At 45.7% G+C, this 17,914-nt stretch overlaps 1 protein-coding gene across 1 annotated transcript in view; it reads left to right on the forward strand.

Annotated features, from left to right (window-relative positions):
* The window catches only part of ABLIM3 (actin binding LIM protein family member 3), a gene marked incomplete at both ends in the record, with an annotated part of 104,498 nt that overhangs the window by 27,818 nt on the left and 58,766 nt on the right, over nucleotides 1–17,914 (forward strand). Inside the window, 1 exon segment of the mRNA XM_084252243.1 lies at nucleotides 12,250–12,387. Within this exon segment, the coding sequence (XP_084108369.1) occupies nucleotides 12,250–12,387 (138 nt within the window).

The following is a 17,914-nucleotide window of genomic DNA, read 5'->3' on the forward strand; positions in this document are numbered from 1 at the left end:
AGGAGAAAGAAGTGAGGGAGGAGAGGGCGAGGGAAGAGGCAGCCGAGGGAGTGGTGGGGGAGGGACTGAACGCAATAGAATGATGGAAGGCCAACGGTCCTTACAGTGAGAGGGCTAACTGGAGTTCCGTTTGTGTGAGGGAGCCCCCCTATGGTGTGTGACCGTGTAGAGAAGCATCTAGTAAGCCAATGACTACAACCATTCTCAAGGGGAGGGATGTAGAGCTTTGAGCACTGGTATAGCCCTTTAGACACCAAAGAAGGAACCCCGGGATACCTCTGTCCACTGAGAATTGGGGGTATTTAGGATGTTCTGATCTACACCTCATCTTGGCCTGCTTTGGGAAAACTGTGCCTGATCAGAAAACATGGCGTTTTCCTGCTGATCCTAGTGCAGCCAGCATGGCAGGCACCCCAAGCCATGGGACCTTGACTGAGCTCCTTCCCTCCTGTGTCTCAGGGCTGTATCTGTAAAGATGGGGATTGAATGAGTAGATGCTCTGGGGGCTACCTTGGGGGTACAGGGGGTCACAATTAGGTGGCATGTGTTGGGAAAAAAGAGAAAATTCCCCCACCCCTCTGGGTTCTTCTGAGGCTAGACGAACAAATTAACATCAGACAGTAGGAGAAGAAGACCAAAATTAATAACATACATAAGGAGAATTTATATGCATGGCAGTAAATTCTGAAGTAAATGGAACAAACTGGGGGTTTATAGCCCATGCTAAGGAATCTAGGATGTCGAGGAAAGAAGATGGAATTTCACATGACAAGAGGGGTGATTAAATGTGGTAAAACCCTGCCTGTAGAATTTTGCCCTGCCATAAGATAAGTTTCTCTGATAAAAAACTGGTCTCTGGAGATATTCCTTAATCTATTTTCATTCTTTAAGTATTAATGGTAACAGTTCCTCCCGAGGCCTCACAGGACCTTGGTTAACCTTAGCTCCACATACCAGGGTGACACATACTAGAAAAGTCCTACTCTGGACATCTTCAAAAAAGCCTATCTCACCCTTTAGAGATGGATCCAGGCCCTGCCCTACTTCAGCTCAGCAGCCCTGTGGGCTCCAGAAGGGGGTCACAACTCCAATGCCCTTGAGCACCCCACCTTGCAGGAGAGCAGCTGGCCAAGGGTAAGGCAAAAGGAAGAGGTGGGAACCATGGTGATCTGGAAGCATTTAAAAACAAACACCAGGCCGCCAAATAAAGCTTGTCTGGGAACCACATCCAAGGCACGCAACCCCTGGCCGGGGGGATTTCCCTGAATGACCACCAGGTCACCGCATGTTTGCATTCCATGTGTGGTTTGCAAAGCAATCAGTATAACCTAGCCATTTCACCATTTGAAGAAAGTGTTGGTAGATTTTAAAAAGTGGAAACTTCTAGACTAGGTGTTTTCTCTCTCTGCTCTGATACTGGAAACCTGAATGTCACGGGGGACCCAGATGACAGTTGATGTGCCTTGGTTTCCCCATGACATCTTTGACATCAGTGGCCACCTGGGTTTCAGGAAGCAAACTTTGTATAAGTATTCAAGTCTCTGGCTCACAGGCCCAAGGGCTGAGTCATTCGGAGCACAAAGACAATTGCTGGCTTCCTGGAGTTCCTCTACTTCCAATGTGGTCTCCAGGGCTCCAGATGAAACCCAAATAGAATTTTCAGATAAGTTGAGAGAGGCTGAGAAGGGTATGCTAGGCCTCAGCACAAGGCAGCCTGTGCAACCACACTGGGCAGAGGAGGCCCAGTGTCCCCTAGGAGCGGGGGGAGAGGAGAGAAAATTGAGCCTCCTCACAGATGCCTGTCCAAATCTGTTAACATGCAGACTGAGGGGTACTCCAGCACCCCCAAACTGCCCACTCTAAAAGGGTCTGGACATCCACATGCACAAAGACAAAGGAAACTCTTGGTGTAAAAGAAACAACTCTTAATAGGATTTGTGTGCGTAGAGAGAGAAGAACGAATTGTAGTTTCTCAATAAAGCACCCAGAGTTACCCATCCCCTCATGGGGAAATGCGCAGTCAAACGCAGTCGGCTCAAAGTGGGGCCACTGAGGCCTGAAAGGTTGCCACAGTATAAGGCACCTTCTGGTGGAGAACCACAGGAAGGGGATGATTGGGACAAAATCAAAGTACAAATCAAGATAATAGCCACGATTGTCAGCCTCCCCATGTGTCTCTCCCAAGTATCATGTCTCTCCTCCAAAAGTCTCTCCAAGTCCTCCAAGTCCCTGCAGCAAGTCCAAAGCCAGAAGCAAGCACACACCCTTCTCCACATGTCTGCCCCAAGCTTACCTGCCTTTGTGCTCTATAGCTTCACCTGAGCGCTCTGCTCCACCCTTAGCTGCATGTGGGCAGGGAGAAGAGGAGAAGCGTACCTCCCCTGACCATGGTGATGCCTGGGTTACGAATCTCACTCTAGCATTTACATATCATATGACTTCAGGCAAATTAATTAACCTCTTTGGATCATGGATTCCCCAATATAAAATGGGTCTCCTACGGTGGTGTCGTCCTATGGAGCTGTTGTGAGAATTGAATGAGATGAAGGGTGTGCAGTGTCGGGGCTGGCACGTGAACCCCCCACCGCAGTTCTTGATAGATGTGTCTGGTGTCCCCTAGTGGGTCTTTTGAGGTAACCAGGGACAGTCAGCAGTGTCAGGAGAGCCGGGATGGATTGACTAGCACCACAGCAAAAGGGGAAAATGCCAAGGCGGCGGCATCCTCGGATTCTCCCCTTCTCCGTGGAATCTTGTCTCCTCTGCCATCCTTGCACAGCTCTGTGTATCATATTCTTACAACGCCATGACCAAGAGTCTCAAGATGATATTTTTGACATATTAACTGGTATTTCCTCACTGCCCCTCTTTCATCCTCCCTCTGTTCTGTGAGCCTGGCCTCAGGGCAGGGATGGGGAGCTGAAAGCTGAGACAAAAGAGGTCCCTTCCTGGCTTTTGAATTTCAAAAGCCTGTGCCCTTAGAACAGGAAGAATTTATTTAAAAGCTAAATATTCTGAGAAAATCTTAAATGAGAGAGGGTACAGATCCTCAGTTGCCCCCAACTAACAACCCCAGTGAACAACAGAGGGCCGGGGGAGGGGGAAATTTGGCTAGAATTTATTTTCTGCATATCTTGAAATAGAAACAAAATAGAGTTGTAAGGAAGAAATGAGTGGGGGTTTTTTTGTTTTGTTTTGTTTTGTTTTTGAGCCTCAAAATCTTCTATGGAGGTCAATCAGAAGTCTAGTTTTTATTTTAAAAATCATAAGATTGGTCCTCCCTGGTGGCTCAGGCCTTCAAATCTCAGCACTACCATGCTATCACCAGCTACTGCCGCAGGAGTTCTATCCCCCGCCAGGGAGCTTCCCACATGGCGCAGCAGACCTCTCCTGTCTCTTCCGCTGCTCCCCTCAGCAGTGTATTTCAGTAGATCCGCCTGTTCTGCCCCCTGCTCTGTCCCTACTGAATCCTCTCACCGCCCCCCACACCTCTAGCCTATATCCCAGTTCTTGTATAATAAATAAAAATAAATCTTTAAAAATAAATAAATAAAAATTCTAAGGTTAATATAGAAATAAATGAAAAGGTAATTCTATCTAGAACAACTGAATTTGCAAAATGAGTATCGAATATTTAATTCTCATTTTCCGGAGTGAATTTAGTCAACAAGTGAAGGTGCATCCTTCTTTCCTGGACTGTGGGGTCCTAGGCCTCCTCGCCCGTGATGCTGCTGGGGCAGAAGGCTGTCTGGGCTGAGCCTAGGTCCCTGCTGCAGGTAGCATCTGTCGCTCAGGTGAAAACAGTCTGTCTGGCCAAGAGCTTGCCGTTCTGACATGTGTCCTCACAACACAGTTCTGAAGAAAGCAGCATGAACCATGGTGCCAGCTACATGCCTGGAACATGCTGGAACATGCTGACGAACCTGGCAGAGAAGCTGTGGAGAGGTTTCTGCTGCCGCAAAGGCTTTCCACTGTGGTCTTGGGGTGACAGGCTGTGTTGCTGCCCTGCTGACATGATAACTATGGCCAGGCCAGGCCATCTGTGCAGGGACCTGCGGTTCCCAGAGGCCCCTGCCTCTGCTCTGCGGCAGCTGCCAGCAACTGCAGGGCCTGCCTCTCGGCACTGGCATGCACACCTGTCGGGCTGTACCTGCCCATCCCAGGGAGGCTCCGCAAGGCTGTATCCCCTGCCCAGGGCAGCATTCACAGCCTCTATATCATCTGGCGTAAATGTGGAATTCTGGCTCCTGTTTCCTGGTCTGCACTGTAGCGCTTTAACATGGCAGGCAGTGAAGCTGAGTGTTGGGAGCACCAGTGCTAAGAATCAGATTGATACCATAATTTCAGGTTTTCAGGCCTAGTCTCCAGCCAGGAACAGATCCCAGGCTGCAGGGACAGTGCTGAGTCCCAGCCACTAGGCCACCATGGGTTGGTGTCTCACAAAGCTGCAGCAGGAACTTCACAGATGCTCGGGCAATCAAGTGAGAAGAGGCAGATTTGTTTAGAGAAAAAGATGTAAGAAAAAGTTTATTGAGGAGAAAAGGAATAGAAATTAAGGGGACTCCCAGGAAGGTGGAACCAGGCCAGGGAGGGGCAAGGAAGCAAAGTGAAGTCATGCCTCAGGGAATATAGACCTTCTTTCCCTAATTATTCCAAAGCTCCACCAGTCTCTTTGTGATTGGTTAGTTCTCTGTGGTCTCACTCACTGTCTTAATGTCTCTGTGCCCAGAACTAAGTCTCTGTGTCCCAGCACTTAGCATACTTTTCTTTATTGCCCTTGTCTGGGGACATCCGCTGCCCCTGGTCCTGGGGTGTGTGATTAACCCCCTTTGGAAGTTGTCGTCCTTATCTCTGGAGCTTCTCTTATTCCTTGTGTTTCCGTTATTGCAGAGGCCTCTTTAACTCTCCTCCAAGCCCCTGCCTGCACTGTCCCTGACTGCTTAATTATCCCTAACTTGCCCTAGGACTCAAGATGGCCTGGGATCATCCCTGCCTCAACCAGTACTGACTGCATGACCTTGAGCAAGTGACCTCTGTGACCCTGAACAAGTGACCTCAGCTTTCTGGGTCTCCATTCATCTGTAAATGAAGAAAACAATAATGTCCCCTCTCGAGTTATGAAAACTCAATGAGATGACATATGTAATTGCTGCGCATATTTCCTAACACAGAGAATAACTCTTAAATGGCATCCTTCTAGATCTTTCCTGATGCATGTGCCCTCCTCCCTTCTTGCATGACTTCCATTCTAAACTGTCAGCTACATTTCTGCATCCTAGCCTCCAGCCTACCTACTGTAATGCTAAACTTCAGGATGACTCCAGATTTATGCTAACTTGATTTTTGCTGAGCTCTCCCCTACTTTCCCTGTCCCAGCCCAGCCACTCTCTAGGCTTGCTTCTCTTCCATTATCCTAGGACAGGCACCTCAAACGTTGGCGTGTGAGCTCAGATGAATCCCTTCTCCCTTCTGGGTTGAGCTTTTGTTTCACTGCAGTAAACCATTGGGCCAGATTCATTCATTCTTTTATTCATTCATCAAGTACTCGCCCAGCCCTTATTGACTACCTGGCATTAGGGTGAGCGGTGAACAAAACAGACATGGCCTTGCCCACATTGCCTGCAGTTGTAGTGTGTGTGGACAGACACTCTTCCAGTCCCTCTCTGCTCTGAAAGTCTGGTTCCCATTATCCACGATGGTCGTAGGTGTAGTGACATAAGATGACCCATGCATGACCTTTGGGGTTACCAAAAGTGTCTCCCTCTCCAAGTTTTCAGAAAACAAATTACTCACTTATTCTAAGTAAGTGCACACAACAAACACACTCACATGTCCCCCTGGAAACAGCAGATGTGCCCAAAATACACCGCCCCAGGATACCATAGATCATAGCCTCTCATTCCAACAACAGGAAACACCCAATTCACACATTCCTCTGCAGGATATGTCAAAAGCATGTCAGCCACCCACCTCTGCAGCCCACAAAAACCCATAAACAAAGGAAGCTTGGAAAGGGGGCAGAAAGAAGAGGTTGCTTCGGGTGGCAGATGGGCTGCAGCCTGCCATTAGCAGGGAGAGGAAATCAGAAGACCTCTGCCCAACTAGACTGGTCCCCAGATGGTTTTGCTGGTGTTGGAGCAAAGCTTACTGAATGGCAAGATGGAGGAAGTAATTTACAAAGAATCCCTGCTTTGAGTTGGAAGTAGGGATATGTGACTTTGGAGATCCTTTAATATTAATTCTTGCTTAAATTTATTATACCCAAATAACATGCCAAGCGGTAGACTAAGCATGTTTATACCATTTAAGTCACTGAATACTCACAAATAGCCAAAGTGATTCCCGTTCTAGAGATGAGAACACTGAGGTGGGGGGGGGGCAGTCTTTGTGCTCAGGGTCAGGCAGCCAGCAGGGGGTCAGTGCTGGGATCCAAAGCCAGCCCACCTGACCCCCGGTGTCTGTCACCTTAACCTCTTTGCCCTGAGCTGCTTAGCGCAGGGAGCCTGCCTCTGTGGGCTCACCACAGGAAACCCAATCAGTCCTTAGGCCCTGATTCCACTCCAGACTCCAAGCTCAAACCTAAGGTCCCTGCTGTGCCTCTCAGGCAACCCACTTGTCCCCCAGAAAATCTGGCTCCACACTTGGGTCTCCTTGGTGGCATTTAGCGCATACCTGTGAGCACACTTGGGTACTTGGGGGCTCTAACTGAAGCCCTGGGGAAGCTGAGGAGTGACAGCTGCTCTGCTGGATGTTTTCTTGGGCCCCAGGCTCTTGCAAATTCATTGCTAAACCGGTTGATTCTCTACTTGATGTTTCACTGTTCAAACAGAAGCTCCACTGTTTTTGTTACACTTCCAGCCAATTATTCACAGTTGTTATACTGTCTCCAAGTCAATTTTGTCACTCTCTTAATTATACCCAAGATAGCATAGGTGCTTCTGCCTTTTAAAGACTGACTATGTTAAAGACGACTCAATTAGAATGTGGAAGCATTTTGATCTGCAAGGTCAAGTGACCCTCCACAGAGGAGAAAAATTGTGCAGACACCCATCAGTGAGGAGAATATAATTTAGGTGGTGGTGTTGATGAGAGAGGAAGCATGCCATGATCTGCTTTTCAAAAGAAACTAATCAATCTGATAACAAATAGAGCAGTCTAATTTAAGCATGGGGCCAGTCGCCAGAGAGGAGAGGGCGAAGGGGAGAGCAGGCAGCCCAGAAGTGACATACAGAACTAGGATAATTTTTAAAATTTTTTCACTGGGGGAAATTTCAGAAATCATTTTGTTCAGTCTCTTCTGTGACAGAGGAGGGGATTGAGCCACAGAAATTAGATGGTTTGCCCGAGGTCATAGAACTAAATAACAGCAAAGAAGGAATTGGGACCCATCTTACCCTCCAGCACCGTCTAGGAGAGAGAAACACAGGAGGTGATGTTAGGGGGAAAAGGATGGCCTAAATTCCATACAGGCTTTGTGGACTCCACCCCACCCCAGGTCAAAGCCAGAGACACTGGGAACTCCAAATCCCATCACCACCAAAGGGAAGGTGGCTGGGACCTGAGGGTGGGGTTAAGCAGCCAGGTGGATATAAAAGGCAGACACGTGGGCTTTGGGGAGCCCCCATTTTTGGCTCTCCGCCAGCTCGCAGCGTCTGGCCTGCTCTGAGGTCGGATCGGGTAGGACGCATTAAAGACTTTATGTACAACTCTCCCTGAGTTGTACATTTTCCTTATTTCCTTTTCTCTTGTAAATAAACCTTTTATTAACCTTTTGTGTGTGTCTGTAGTAGAGTATTCATAAGTCCCTTTAAAGCGCATGGGTGAGGACCCACAGCCAGGAACCCCTTTAATATCGGGGTTGCTCTATAACAGTGAGAATAACAGGGAGGAGGGAAGCCATGTGGAGCACTGCGTCCTGGTTTCCTTCCTGTGTTCAACCCACGTGCTCCTCCTAATTCTCCAGGAAGCCCGTGCTCCTCCCTGCCAATATGTTGTTTCGCTCCAACAATCTTCAGTTGTGTTTGTGGTATTGGGGAAGAGCTCCGCTTGCAATTTTAGTTTGTGGAATTGAGCTGTATTTTCCTACGGAACTCTAGAGGCTTGGTGTGTGTGTAAAAGAGGCTTTAATGTTTCGGACCAATGCAAAAATATTGACCAACTGTCTTTAAAAACTATCCAGACAGTCATGGCCAACTGATTTTTTGCTTTTATTCTTGGAAAGGTTAAGAGTGTTCAATCTTGTAATGCTTGGAAAATTGTGATTAAAAAAGCAGCACTTATTTCACTACTTGGAATCTTTTGTTTCAAAATCAAATTCAGGATGGGTGTGTGTAATTGGTAAATACATTTTTAAAACTCTTTTCAAAGGAACAACTTAAGTCTGAAGTGATATTCCTGAATGAATTTGTACATGTTATTTTTATAGAAATAGGACTGAACCAGGTATAATTTCCTTTCCCCCCATTCTCAATGCTGGGTGGTCCGTTTTTTTAAACAAAGGCTGCAGCATCCAACATGGTGGCCACCAGCCATATTTGCCTATTTAACTATAAATTTATGTTCATTAAAATTAAATAAAATGAAAAATTCAGTACCTCAGGCATGCTGGGCACCTTCCAAGTGCCCAGTAGAACATATGGCTAGTGATTATTACATTCGACAGCAAACAGAGAACAGCATTTCTATATCTCAGCAAGTCCTATTGGACTACTCATGGACAGTGACTGGATATGTTTCTCCTGGGTGTCCTTTATTGGCCAAATAGCGTTCACCAGAAGCCTTGTACGCATTTTAGAAACCTATCACATGACCCATCTGTCTACATTCGGTAGCTTCACAGATTATTTCACAGTGAGTAGAGCCAATGTCCTTTGAAGCTTATGACTGCTCTCCAGATAGGTTGTGCCTCCCATGAAGAATTCATGTGCAAGTCAATTTGGAATTCAAAGGCATTTGACCATAAGAAACATGTTATAAATCATGTGACTGATTTATACTTTTTTTTTTTGGCTTTTTTTTTTTTATTTTATAGAGGCATGTTTATTTATTTATTTGTTTGTTTGTTTTGTTTACACATGCACTGGGTACAGCCAGAAGCGCGGGAGGGTGAGAGAATTCACCAGAGCCAGAGCGGGGAGCAGAGCAGGCAGAAGGACCGAAGTACACTGCTGAGGGGAGCAGCGGGCGGCAGGAGAGGTCTGCGCGCCATGTGGGACCCTCCTCTGGTGGCCGGGGAGCAGCCGGGGATCGAACCCGCGCCGTAGAGGCCGCGGGCAGGTTCGCAACCCAGCGCTCAACCGCTGCGCCACCGGGGAGGCCCTGATTTATACTTTTTAAGCACAAATTATTCTATACTTTCTAAGATTAAAAAAAAAGTTGGCAATAATAACCAGCAGAAAATCAACACTAAAATAGAATGTTGCAGGAGGGTTATAGATTGGAAGGAAGAAATATAACACCCCTTGCCCAAACACACTTGTACACACAGAGAATAAGGTTAGATGAGTTGCTAGTTTCATTATCAAGGATACAAAGTCTTACCGGAAATGAGGTGGCTTTCAGGGCACCAGCAGAGATGGCCTATCTTATTGTGGCTGGACCCCCAAGTTCCTGTTGGTTCTGTCTGTATAAAGAAATGTCTTGTCACATCTAGAAGCTCAAATCTTGCTACACCACTGCCCTTTACACAATCTCAGTTTACATCAGCAATCTGAAAGAACTGGCAGCAACAATGTGTGCATCTCTACTTTGGGAACTATTTACAAACACTAGACATGAGGAGCGCCTGCCACACTCAGCATAACCAAAGCATCAACCACATCCTGGGGGAAGCAGTGGAGTTAGGGCCAGGGGTCCCATCTGTACCTCTACTGCAGAGAGTCTGCTTTCTCCATCCATCCCCTCACTCTGCGTTTATGCCTTTTTATCTGGGTGGTTCAGGACAGAGTTGTGACTGAAGAAGACCACATCATGGTTCTGTTTCTCCAGAAATTCAAATCTCATTAATGATCAAAGTTGTTTCTTGAGCAGTAAGAGGTAGATGAAAATTTGCAGCAATTCTGAGGAATTTTTATATTTCAAGAACTGTCCCCACTTTCTTTTCAGACTCACCGTTTTATTTCCCTTGGCAATAGCAGATCTCCACTGTGCTCACTGAAGCAGGGTCTGTATCTTCCTTAAAAATTGGGGGCAGAGTGAAATATTGTCCAGGGGGCAGTTTGTAGGAACCAGAAAAAGATGAAAATGGAAAGGAGATAGAACCCAAAAGAATGTTCATGGACGTTTGTGGGAGGGAGGCGGTAGGGAGCCCACAGAGATTGCTCTGAGTTGTCAGAAGGATGTGAGTGTTATGATATCAGTGAATATTTGTAGAGCATTTAATGTACTTTATGAAAAGCTTGATGGGTAATTAATGACTTAATTAACTCTAACTCATTTAACTGTCTTTAAGATAGGATAAAGATAAAAGAGTTGGTTAAGAGGCATGAACTCCATGAGAGAAACACTGTGAGAGATATTCTCCTGACTCAGATAGCAGAGTCGGTGGAAGCTACATCTCATGGCTAAGCAGCCAGCTCTACCTGTCAGCACACTGAAGATCCAGGTGCCTGATGTGGACATTGCAGAGCATACTTCTCTCTTGTCCTTTGACTTTAAAGGGAGAAGGGCAGATGGAGTCAGTTATAGAGATCATCTTTGAGAATCTGAAGAGAACTATAGAATAATATATCTAACACCAAATTTTATATTTAATTAGAAGTATTAGGTCCCAGGTGTATCAGTCAGGATATGCCGCATTAACAAAAAGTCTTAGAGCTAATGATAGCAAAAACTTCCCCTCTTCATAATAGATGTTCTTGTGAGCCAGCTGGAAGCTCTGTTCCATGACTCCTCCCTCAATCAGGGGTCCAAGTTCATGCATCCTGCACACCCTCTGGGGGTATTGCTGGTTGCTGAGGAAGGCAATATAGAAGGTCACATGCTGGGTCTAAAGGCTTCCAACTGGAAGTGACTCACATAGTTTCCATTCATGTTTCTTTGCCAAGAAAATCACTGTGTGTAATTCTTTATTGCCTGGAATACAGAATTCAAATTTCAGTGAAGAGACTGAACTACCACACTAAATCAAGGACCCCTGAGCTAGATTTCTCTAAGTTCTTGGGCAGTGTGAGGTTTCTGTAAGTCTGAATTGACCTATTATATGCTTATTCAGAATGTAGCCATTAAATCTATATGTAGAGATGATAGACACCAATTCCCCTTCAATCAGGTGCCTTTTCCTACTAGGATATGAGCAGAAGTTTGGGACTATTCTTTCAACTTTGAGTGAGAATTAAGGAATTGAATGATTCTCTCCCTGGTGCCCCTAGGGGCTTCCTACAAGAGAGATTTGTTTCCCCCAAAGGCAAAGTTATCAAAATAGCTTATACATAATGAGGTTTTACCAGGCAGCTGCTAATAGTCCTTTCAACCCAGAGATTGTTCATTCCAGGTAGATCCATATTATTATTAGATACCAGAAGAACAGATTTAGAATGGTCAAGGTATTGCAAGGAAAGAAGTTCTAGACAATTAGCCATGAGACAGTCTAAGCAAGAGAACAAGAAACTGGATAGGCTGGGAGAGCTTAGAAACATCATCAAATGCCGACCACCGCACTCCAAACCTTCACACCCTCCATCAGCTTTTTTTTTTTCTTAACTATACAAATTTGACATTTTGTCAACGTTATGGAAAGTACTATTCAAAGGCAGCTTTAACTCCTCCTCTCCAGAGTACCTACATTTGTCTCCTTAAGACTGAGAGCCAGGGAGGGGGTGTAACATTACAAAAAGACCAGCTGGAGGCAGGCCAGCCATGCTGTTCTTTGAAACCCACATGTCAACTACAAGACCCATATTCCCTTGACAAGTTTAGGGCCTGGCTTGCATCCAGGTGTCACCCAAGAAATGGTGTTTGTGGATCATGGGCCTTGAAGCATTCTACTTCCTGTTTTATTCTTCATTTGTGAATTTGACAAAGGTCCTGCTCAACCCTAAGTCTGCCTCCTTATGGAGACTCATGGGCTCACACCCCAATGCTTCTTGCTGTCTAAGACACCTTTCCTTGGCAGCTCAGCTTGATGTTGTCTTGAAGGTACTTTTCTCATCAGTTCCACCCTCTTGGCTTTTTCTTCCAGTTAAGATTATTTATAGCAAACTTTTTTAAGCAGAAGGGGCTTCTGGATGGTGATCTCTTTGTTTCTTTCTACAGTTCCTTATCAGCAGAATCCATACAACCCCCGGGGCAGCTCCAATGTCATCCAGTGCTACCGGTGTGGAGACACCTGCAAAGGGGAAGTGGTGCGTGTCCACAATAACCACTTCCACATCAGATGCTTCACCTGCCAAGGTAGGAGGTCCAATTCCCTAACTCCCTTCTCAGATTCTTGCGTATGACGTCACCCCCAGGACATACCACAGAGGGGGCAGAATAGTCACCAGCAGTAGAGATATGGGTAAAGTCCTAAAGAGTCTTCCCTTTATGGAATTCTCCTAAGCAGTGTCAACTAAAGATGGAGATATGGGTGAGGGAAGTGTTGGGATATGGGGGAGACGGAAGCCTGAACTCAGAGTAGTCATACTCACCTGCCAGGCAAGGCAACGGTGTGGGCATGACTCGCTTCTGAAGACTCCTGATTTTGCCCCTAAATCACTTTGAGAGCAAATGACAGAGCAAGCTCTCTTAGCTGCATTTCGGCACGTTTCTGAGACGAGCACCTATTCTGTGACAATGACACCTTTTCTGTTGCCCATCCTCAAAGTTAAGGTTAACAAGGGAGAAGTAGTCTTAATCTTAGTAAGGTCTGTACTTTGGAAGCAGATGGGTACTGGGTGACCCCAAATTATGACACCTTACCCCCAGCTAAGGGGACTTGTAGACCCAGCCGAGCTGAGAATTTCTCAGAAGCAGAATACCTGGCAGCAGAAATAAGAGGGGCTCAGCAAAAAAAAAGCCTGGACAGCTCTGGCCCAACCAGGACAGTATCCCCGCCCCAGCATCCCTGACAAATGCCACTCCAGCTCTACTACCTAAGCTATTCTCCCAGGTCCTTGCTCCACAGAGCACCCTGCCTGAGGTAGAGTACCTGGTGGGTTTAGAAAAAGTTCAGTGCAAGACCCATTACTTTCACCTGTCCGTTCTCGATTTCTCTGTTCTCATGGACAGGGTGAGCACGGTGTACTTTTCCCAGTTGCTGCTCTGTGGGTGTCGCTGTGTCTTCCCCATGTCCAGCTATACTCAGGATCTTAACTTGGGCCTCTGCTGAAGTGATTCCAATTTATAGCATCATCCCTGAATCTTCCTCCTTGATCCCTTCCTGATGTGTCACTATCATTCTTACAGCATGACATCCAGAGCAGGTCACAGCTCTCAAGGTCCAGCAATTCAGCCGATACTCCATGCTGCTAATATGGCTGACACAGACTTGAATTTGTAGGCAGCCACTTCACACCATTGCTGTATAATGAATTTAAGGTTCAATTGAAACCCCCAAATCTTTCTATTTTAGTAACCACTGCCAACCTCAGTCTCACGTGTCTGAGATTGACTTCCCTTGCCGTAGAGAAAAATCCCAGACTTCTTTCTTCAGGATCAAACTGGATGCTGCATTGAGCAAATAAATTACATAACTATATTCCCTAAGTTATATTATAACTTAGGATATATTATATGCACTGAAGATATATTATAACTGATATATATTATATTATATTATAACTGATGTACTTTGAATTTCCTATCGAGGCTTGCGAACACCTTTAATGCAAGAGTATTTCAATGAGTAACCATTTTTACATCCTCAGAAATCCAGACAGGACAAAGCGTAAAGACAAATAAAACTGGAGCCTCTCTGGTAGCCTAGGGGTTAAGTCTCAGTACTACCAATGTGAAGGTCTGAGTTCAATTAGATCCCGGCCAGTGAGCTGCCCCACATGGCACAGCAGACCTTTCCAGTTTCTCCCGCTGCTCCCCTCAGCAGTGTATTTCAGTAAATCCACCTGTTCTGCTCCCCACTTTGTCTCTGGTGAATCCTCTCACCACCACCCCCCGCCCCTGCGTCTCTGGCCTGCACCCCAGTTCTTCTATGCAAAAAATAAAAAAGGACAATAAAACTGTTATAAGGAGCTTCTGACCTATGGCTACGCAATTATCTTCTTAAGAGTATATCAGTTACTAAATATAATGACTTAAAACAATCTTCTATTTAGCATCTGGGTCTCTGTGTTGGCTGGCAGTTGTGCTGAGCTGCCCACGCTACTCTCTGCTGGCCTCATTAGGATGAGGTGGTGGTCATCTGGCTGCGGCTGGCAGGCTGATGAGCTGAGTGCCTCCATCTGGCTCTTCATCCTCCCACAGGCTGGCTTGGGCTCATTTGCATGGTCTCAGACTTCCAGTGCCACAGGGGAACAAGCTTCACTAAGCAGCTTGTGTCAGAGTTAATGTCCCATTGGTCAGAACAAGTCAATTGGTCAACCCAGATTCAAGATATTGGAGAAATAAACTTTACCTTTTGTGGAAATATCTTCAGTGCATATTTCAAGGATGTGAATGCAGAGGAGGAAAGAATTTGGCCCTTTTGACAATCTATCATGAGGAGGTTATAGAATCTCTGTTGCTAGAGATTGTAGGGAAAAATAGACAATTTTTTGGACTAATGTCAATGTCAACTTGCTTCAAGGTAAAACCACTGGGAGGATTTTGTTTTCAGGAGTAACCAGTACAAAGATTAGTTATCTTCATATTTGAAATCTCTCAAATCACTATGAATTTATTTTATTACTCTTACAACATACGGACATGAAAGGAAAAAATCGGTAGAGGGGGAAAAACAAAGTAAAAGCAGAAATCCTGGGGTGACTGCCAGTGCGATTTACCCTGGATGGTTTATGCTGATGCTTGGAGACTGAGCTTTTGCCTTGATGAGTAGGGACCATGGAGAAGAGGAGGCAAAGCATAGAGCCTGATCAAAGTGAGAATCTAATTCTAAGACCAAAATGTAAGAGCTGAAACTATAAATCTCATAGAAGAAGTATAGGAGTAGGTCCTTATGCCCTTGAGTTAGCAAAATCTTCTTGGATATGGCACTAAAAGCACAAAAACAAAAGAATAGATAAAGTGGGCTTTATCAAATTTAAAAACTTTTGTGCTGCAAAATACACCATCATGAATATAAAAAGTTGACCCATGGATCGGCCGCCATAGAAAATATATGCCCACACAAAAACATTACACAAGTGTTCATAGCAGTATTACACATCATAGTCAAAAAGTGGAAACAGTTTAAATATCCATGAGATAATAAGGAGATAAATAAAATATGCTATACCCAAATAGTGAAATATTATTTGGCGGTAGGAAGAAATGAAGTACTTTTACATGCTCCTTGTGGGTAAAAACAAAAATGGCCCATAGACTTAGAATAAGGGTCTCATTTTATTAATAACCAGGGAAATAAAATTTAAAATCACAATAAGAGTGTTTCAGGGCCTCCCCTGGTGGCGCAGCGGTTGAGCGCTGGGCTGTGAAGCTGCCCGCAGCCTCTGAAGCGCCGGTTCGATCCCTGTCCACTGGCGAGGGTCCCACATGGTGCACAGACCTCTCCTGTAGCGCCCGCTGCTCCCCTCAGCAGAGTATTTCGTCGGTCTGCCTGTTCTGTTCCCTGCTCTTGCTCTGGTGAATTCTCTTACCCTCCCGCGCTTCTGACTGTACCCAGTGCTTGTATAAATAAATAAATAAATCTTAAAAAAAAAAAAAAGAAGGCAGGTGTTACAAGGACTTAATGATAACATGGATCAGGGGGAACTGTCGGTGGGAATGTAAATTAGAAAAAGTCCTCAGAAAACAAGCATTGCCTCGAAAATATAAGAATGTTCAAAACAGCATTTCCAAAAAATAGAAAAACTCAGCTTGATGTCCTTCAGAATACTGCACAGCAATGAAAATGAATGAAGTACAGTTACATGCATCAACATGGGTGAAGCTCAAAATCATAATGCCGAATGAAGCAAGCACAAAAGAATGTCACCTGATTCCATCGGTGCCAATTCAAAAACAGGAAAAACTAAACAATTTGTTATTTGTGGGTACCTCGTCGGTGATAAAATTATAGAGAAAAGCAAGGGGATGATAAACACATAATTCAAGACCATGCGGGAAGGGACGGCTCTTAGGAAGAGCGAGCAGGCTGAGAAGGTGCTGGTGATGTTCCCGCTCAGACCCTTGCTAGCGGTTACCTGGCAGTGTATTTTATTATCCTCCTCTCACCTGTACATATACACTTTATATAGTTTCCGTATGTATAATATATTTCACAATTGAAACATTTAAAATAATGAATTGGATGGCTGGCAGGGACCCCTCTAGCTCCTTGATTTGGAAATGTCATAAAACTCAATCTCTTTGATAAATTGAAAATCAGCAGGATTGTATGACAGAATCCTGGAGTCTCACATCTGAATGTGTCCTTAGTTACCGCTGAACCACTTCATTTTTACAAACGAGGCAACTGAGCTCCAGAGAGGTGGGCTAACTTTTTTTAAGTCACAGAATGGTAGAACAGTGGACAATCATTCTGGATTCTCTTAAAGCAGTTCTCACTTGTCATGTTCTGTCCCATCGTCAAACGTAGGCTTTTTTTTTTTTCACAGAATAATGACTGCCCCTTGTATATTAATCCCACACCACTTCCATCCTGCAGGGCCTCGCCAGCCCTTTCCTGTTGTTTGAACACTGGGCTGCACTCAGCCTCACATACAACTACAGTGCTGGTCCAGCCTTCCATCCTCCTGCTCCCCACTGTAATTCCAGGAACCCCTGAGATTCTTATCAACCTTGACATCCTTTCTACCAAAAACTTCCTCCTTAGCTCCTTGGGGGAAATGAAGGAACTGATTGTTCCAAGTTTGCTCAGAGCCTCCTGGTTTGCTCCAGTAGGAGAGGAGACCCTGGAGGTAGAGCTGGCGGGAGAAACAAAGGAGAGAAAAGAAGGGGAAAAAACAGAATCTGCTTCCAGTGAGGTCGGAGGCCATGACCTAACTAATTCCACAGCCGTGAAGTCAATTGAACTGCCACCTGCACGGCTAAGAACAGCCTGTGCTCTCTCCTCCCCTGCTCTCTCTCCTCCCCTGTTCTCCAGACCAGGCATTGTTCAACATGAAGAATTTTCATCGAAACAAGCCCTTGTCCACCTCCCAGCTCCACCATTACCCTGGGAGCATAGACCCAGCCCCTCCTCTGGGGTGGCCTCCAGCGGCCTCCACTTCTCCTCACACTGAGTTTTAAACGTTTAGGTGCACAGTAAGCTCTGTAGGGAGTGCTCCTTCTAGACTCACGGGATGTCAGTAGCCGCAGAAAAGCTCAGGTCACTTCTTGTCCAATTTCTTCATTTTAATGGCAGCAAACAGAGGCCACAAACAAGAGGGGCCAAGTACATTATCCCTCTAACAGTCAGTGGCAGTGACCAGAGCCTGTGGGTGAGTCTCAGACTTCTGTGTCTCCTGCTGTCCTGTCCTGTTCCCCTCATGCTGTGGCATCTGGAGCCGCCTTCTCCTCACACTCCCCACTCCTTTGAGGCTGCTCTGGCCTGAAGGTAAAAAAAACGGGCGAAATAGCTCTGGTATTCACCTGCAAGTCCCTCCTATTTTTAACCTAGCTGCTCTTGCAGAACAACTCCCCCTATTAAAGATGAGGCCATATGTTCCGGGGTGGTGGCCCCTGGTCTGAACCAGATTCTCACAATTAGCGGCTTGGGAAATGTTTCACTGGTCCCCCCACCAAGGATCCTGCTTGGAAAAGCCAACTTGAGTTAACCAAGTCGCTGGGAACCTGATATGTAAAACCACGGCGCCTGTTTACTAGACTGAACAGGAGCTGTAGC

The sequence above is a fragment of the Talpa europaea genome, assembly GCF_964194135.1.
Source record: "Talpa europaea genome assembly, chromosome: 13".
Taxonomy (NCBI): Eukaryota; Metazoa; Chordata; class Mammalia; order Eulipotyphla; family Talpidae; genus Talpa; species Talpa europaea.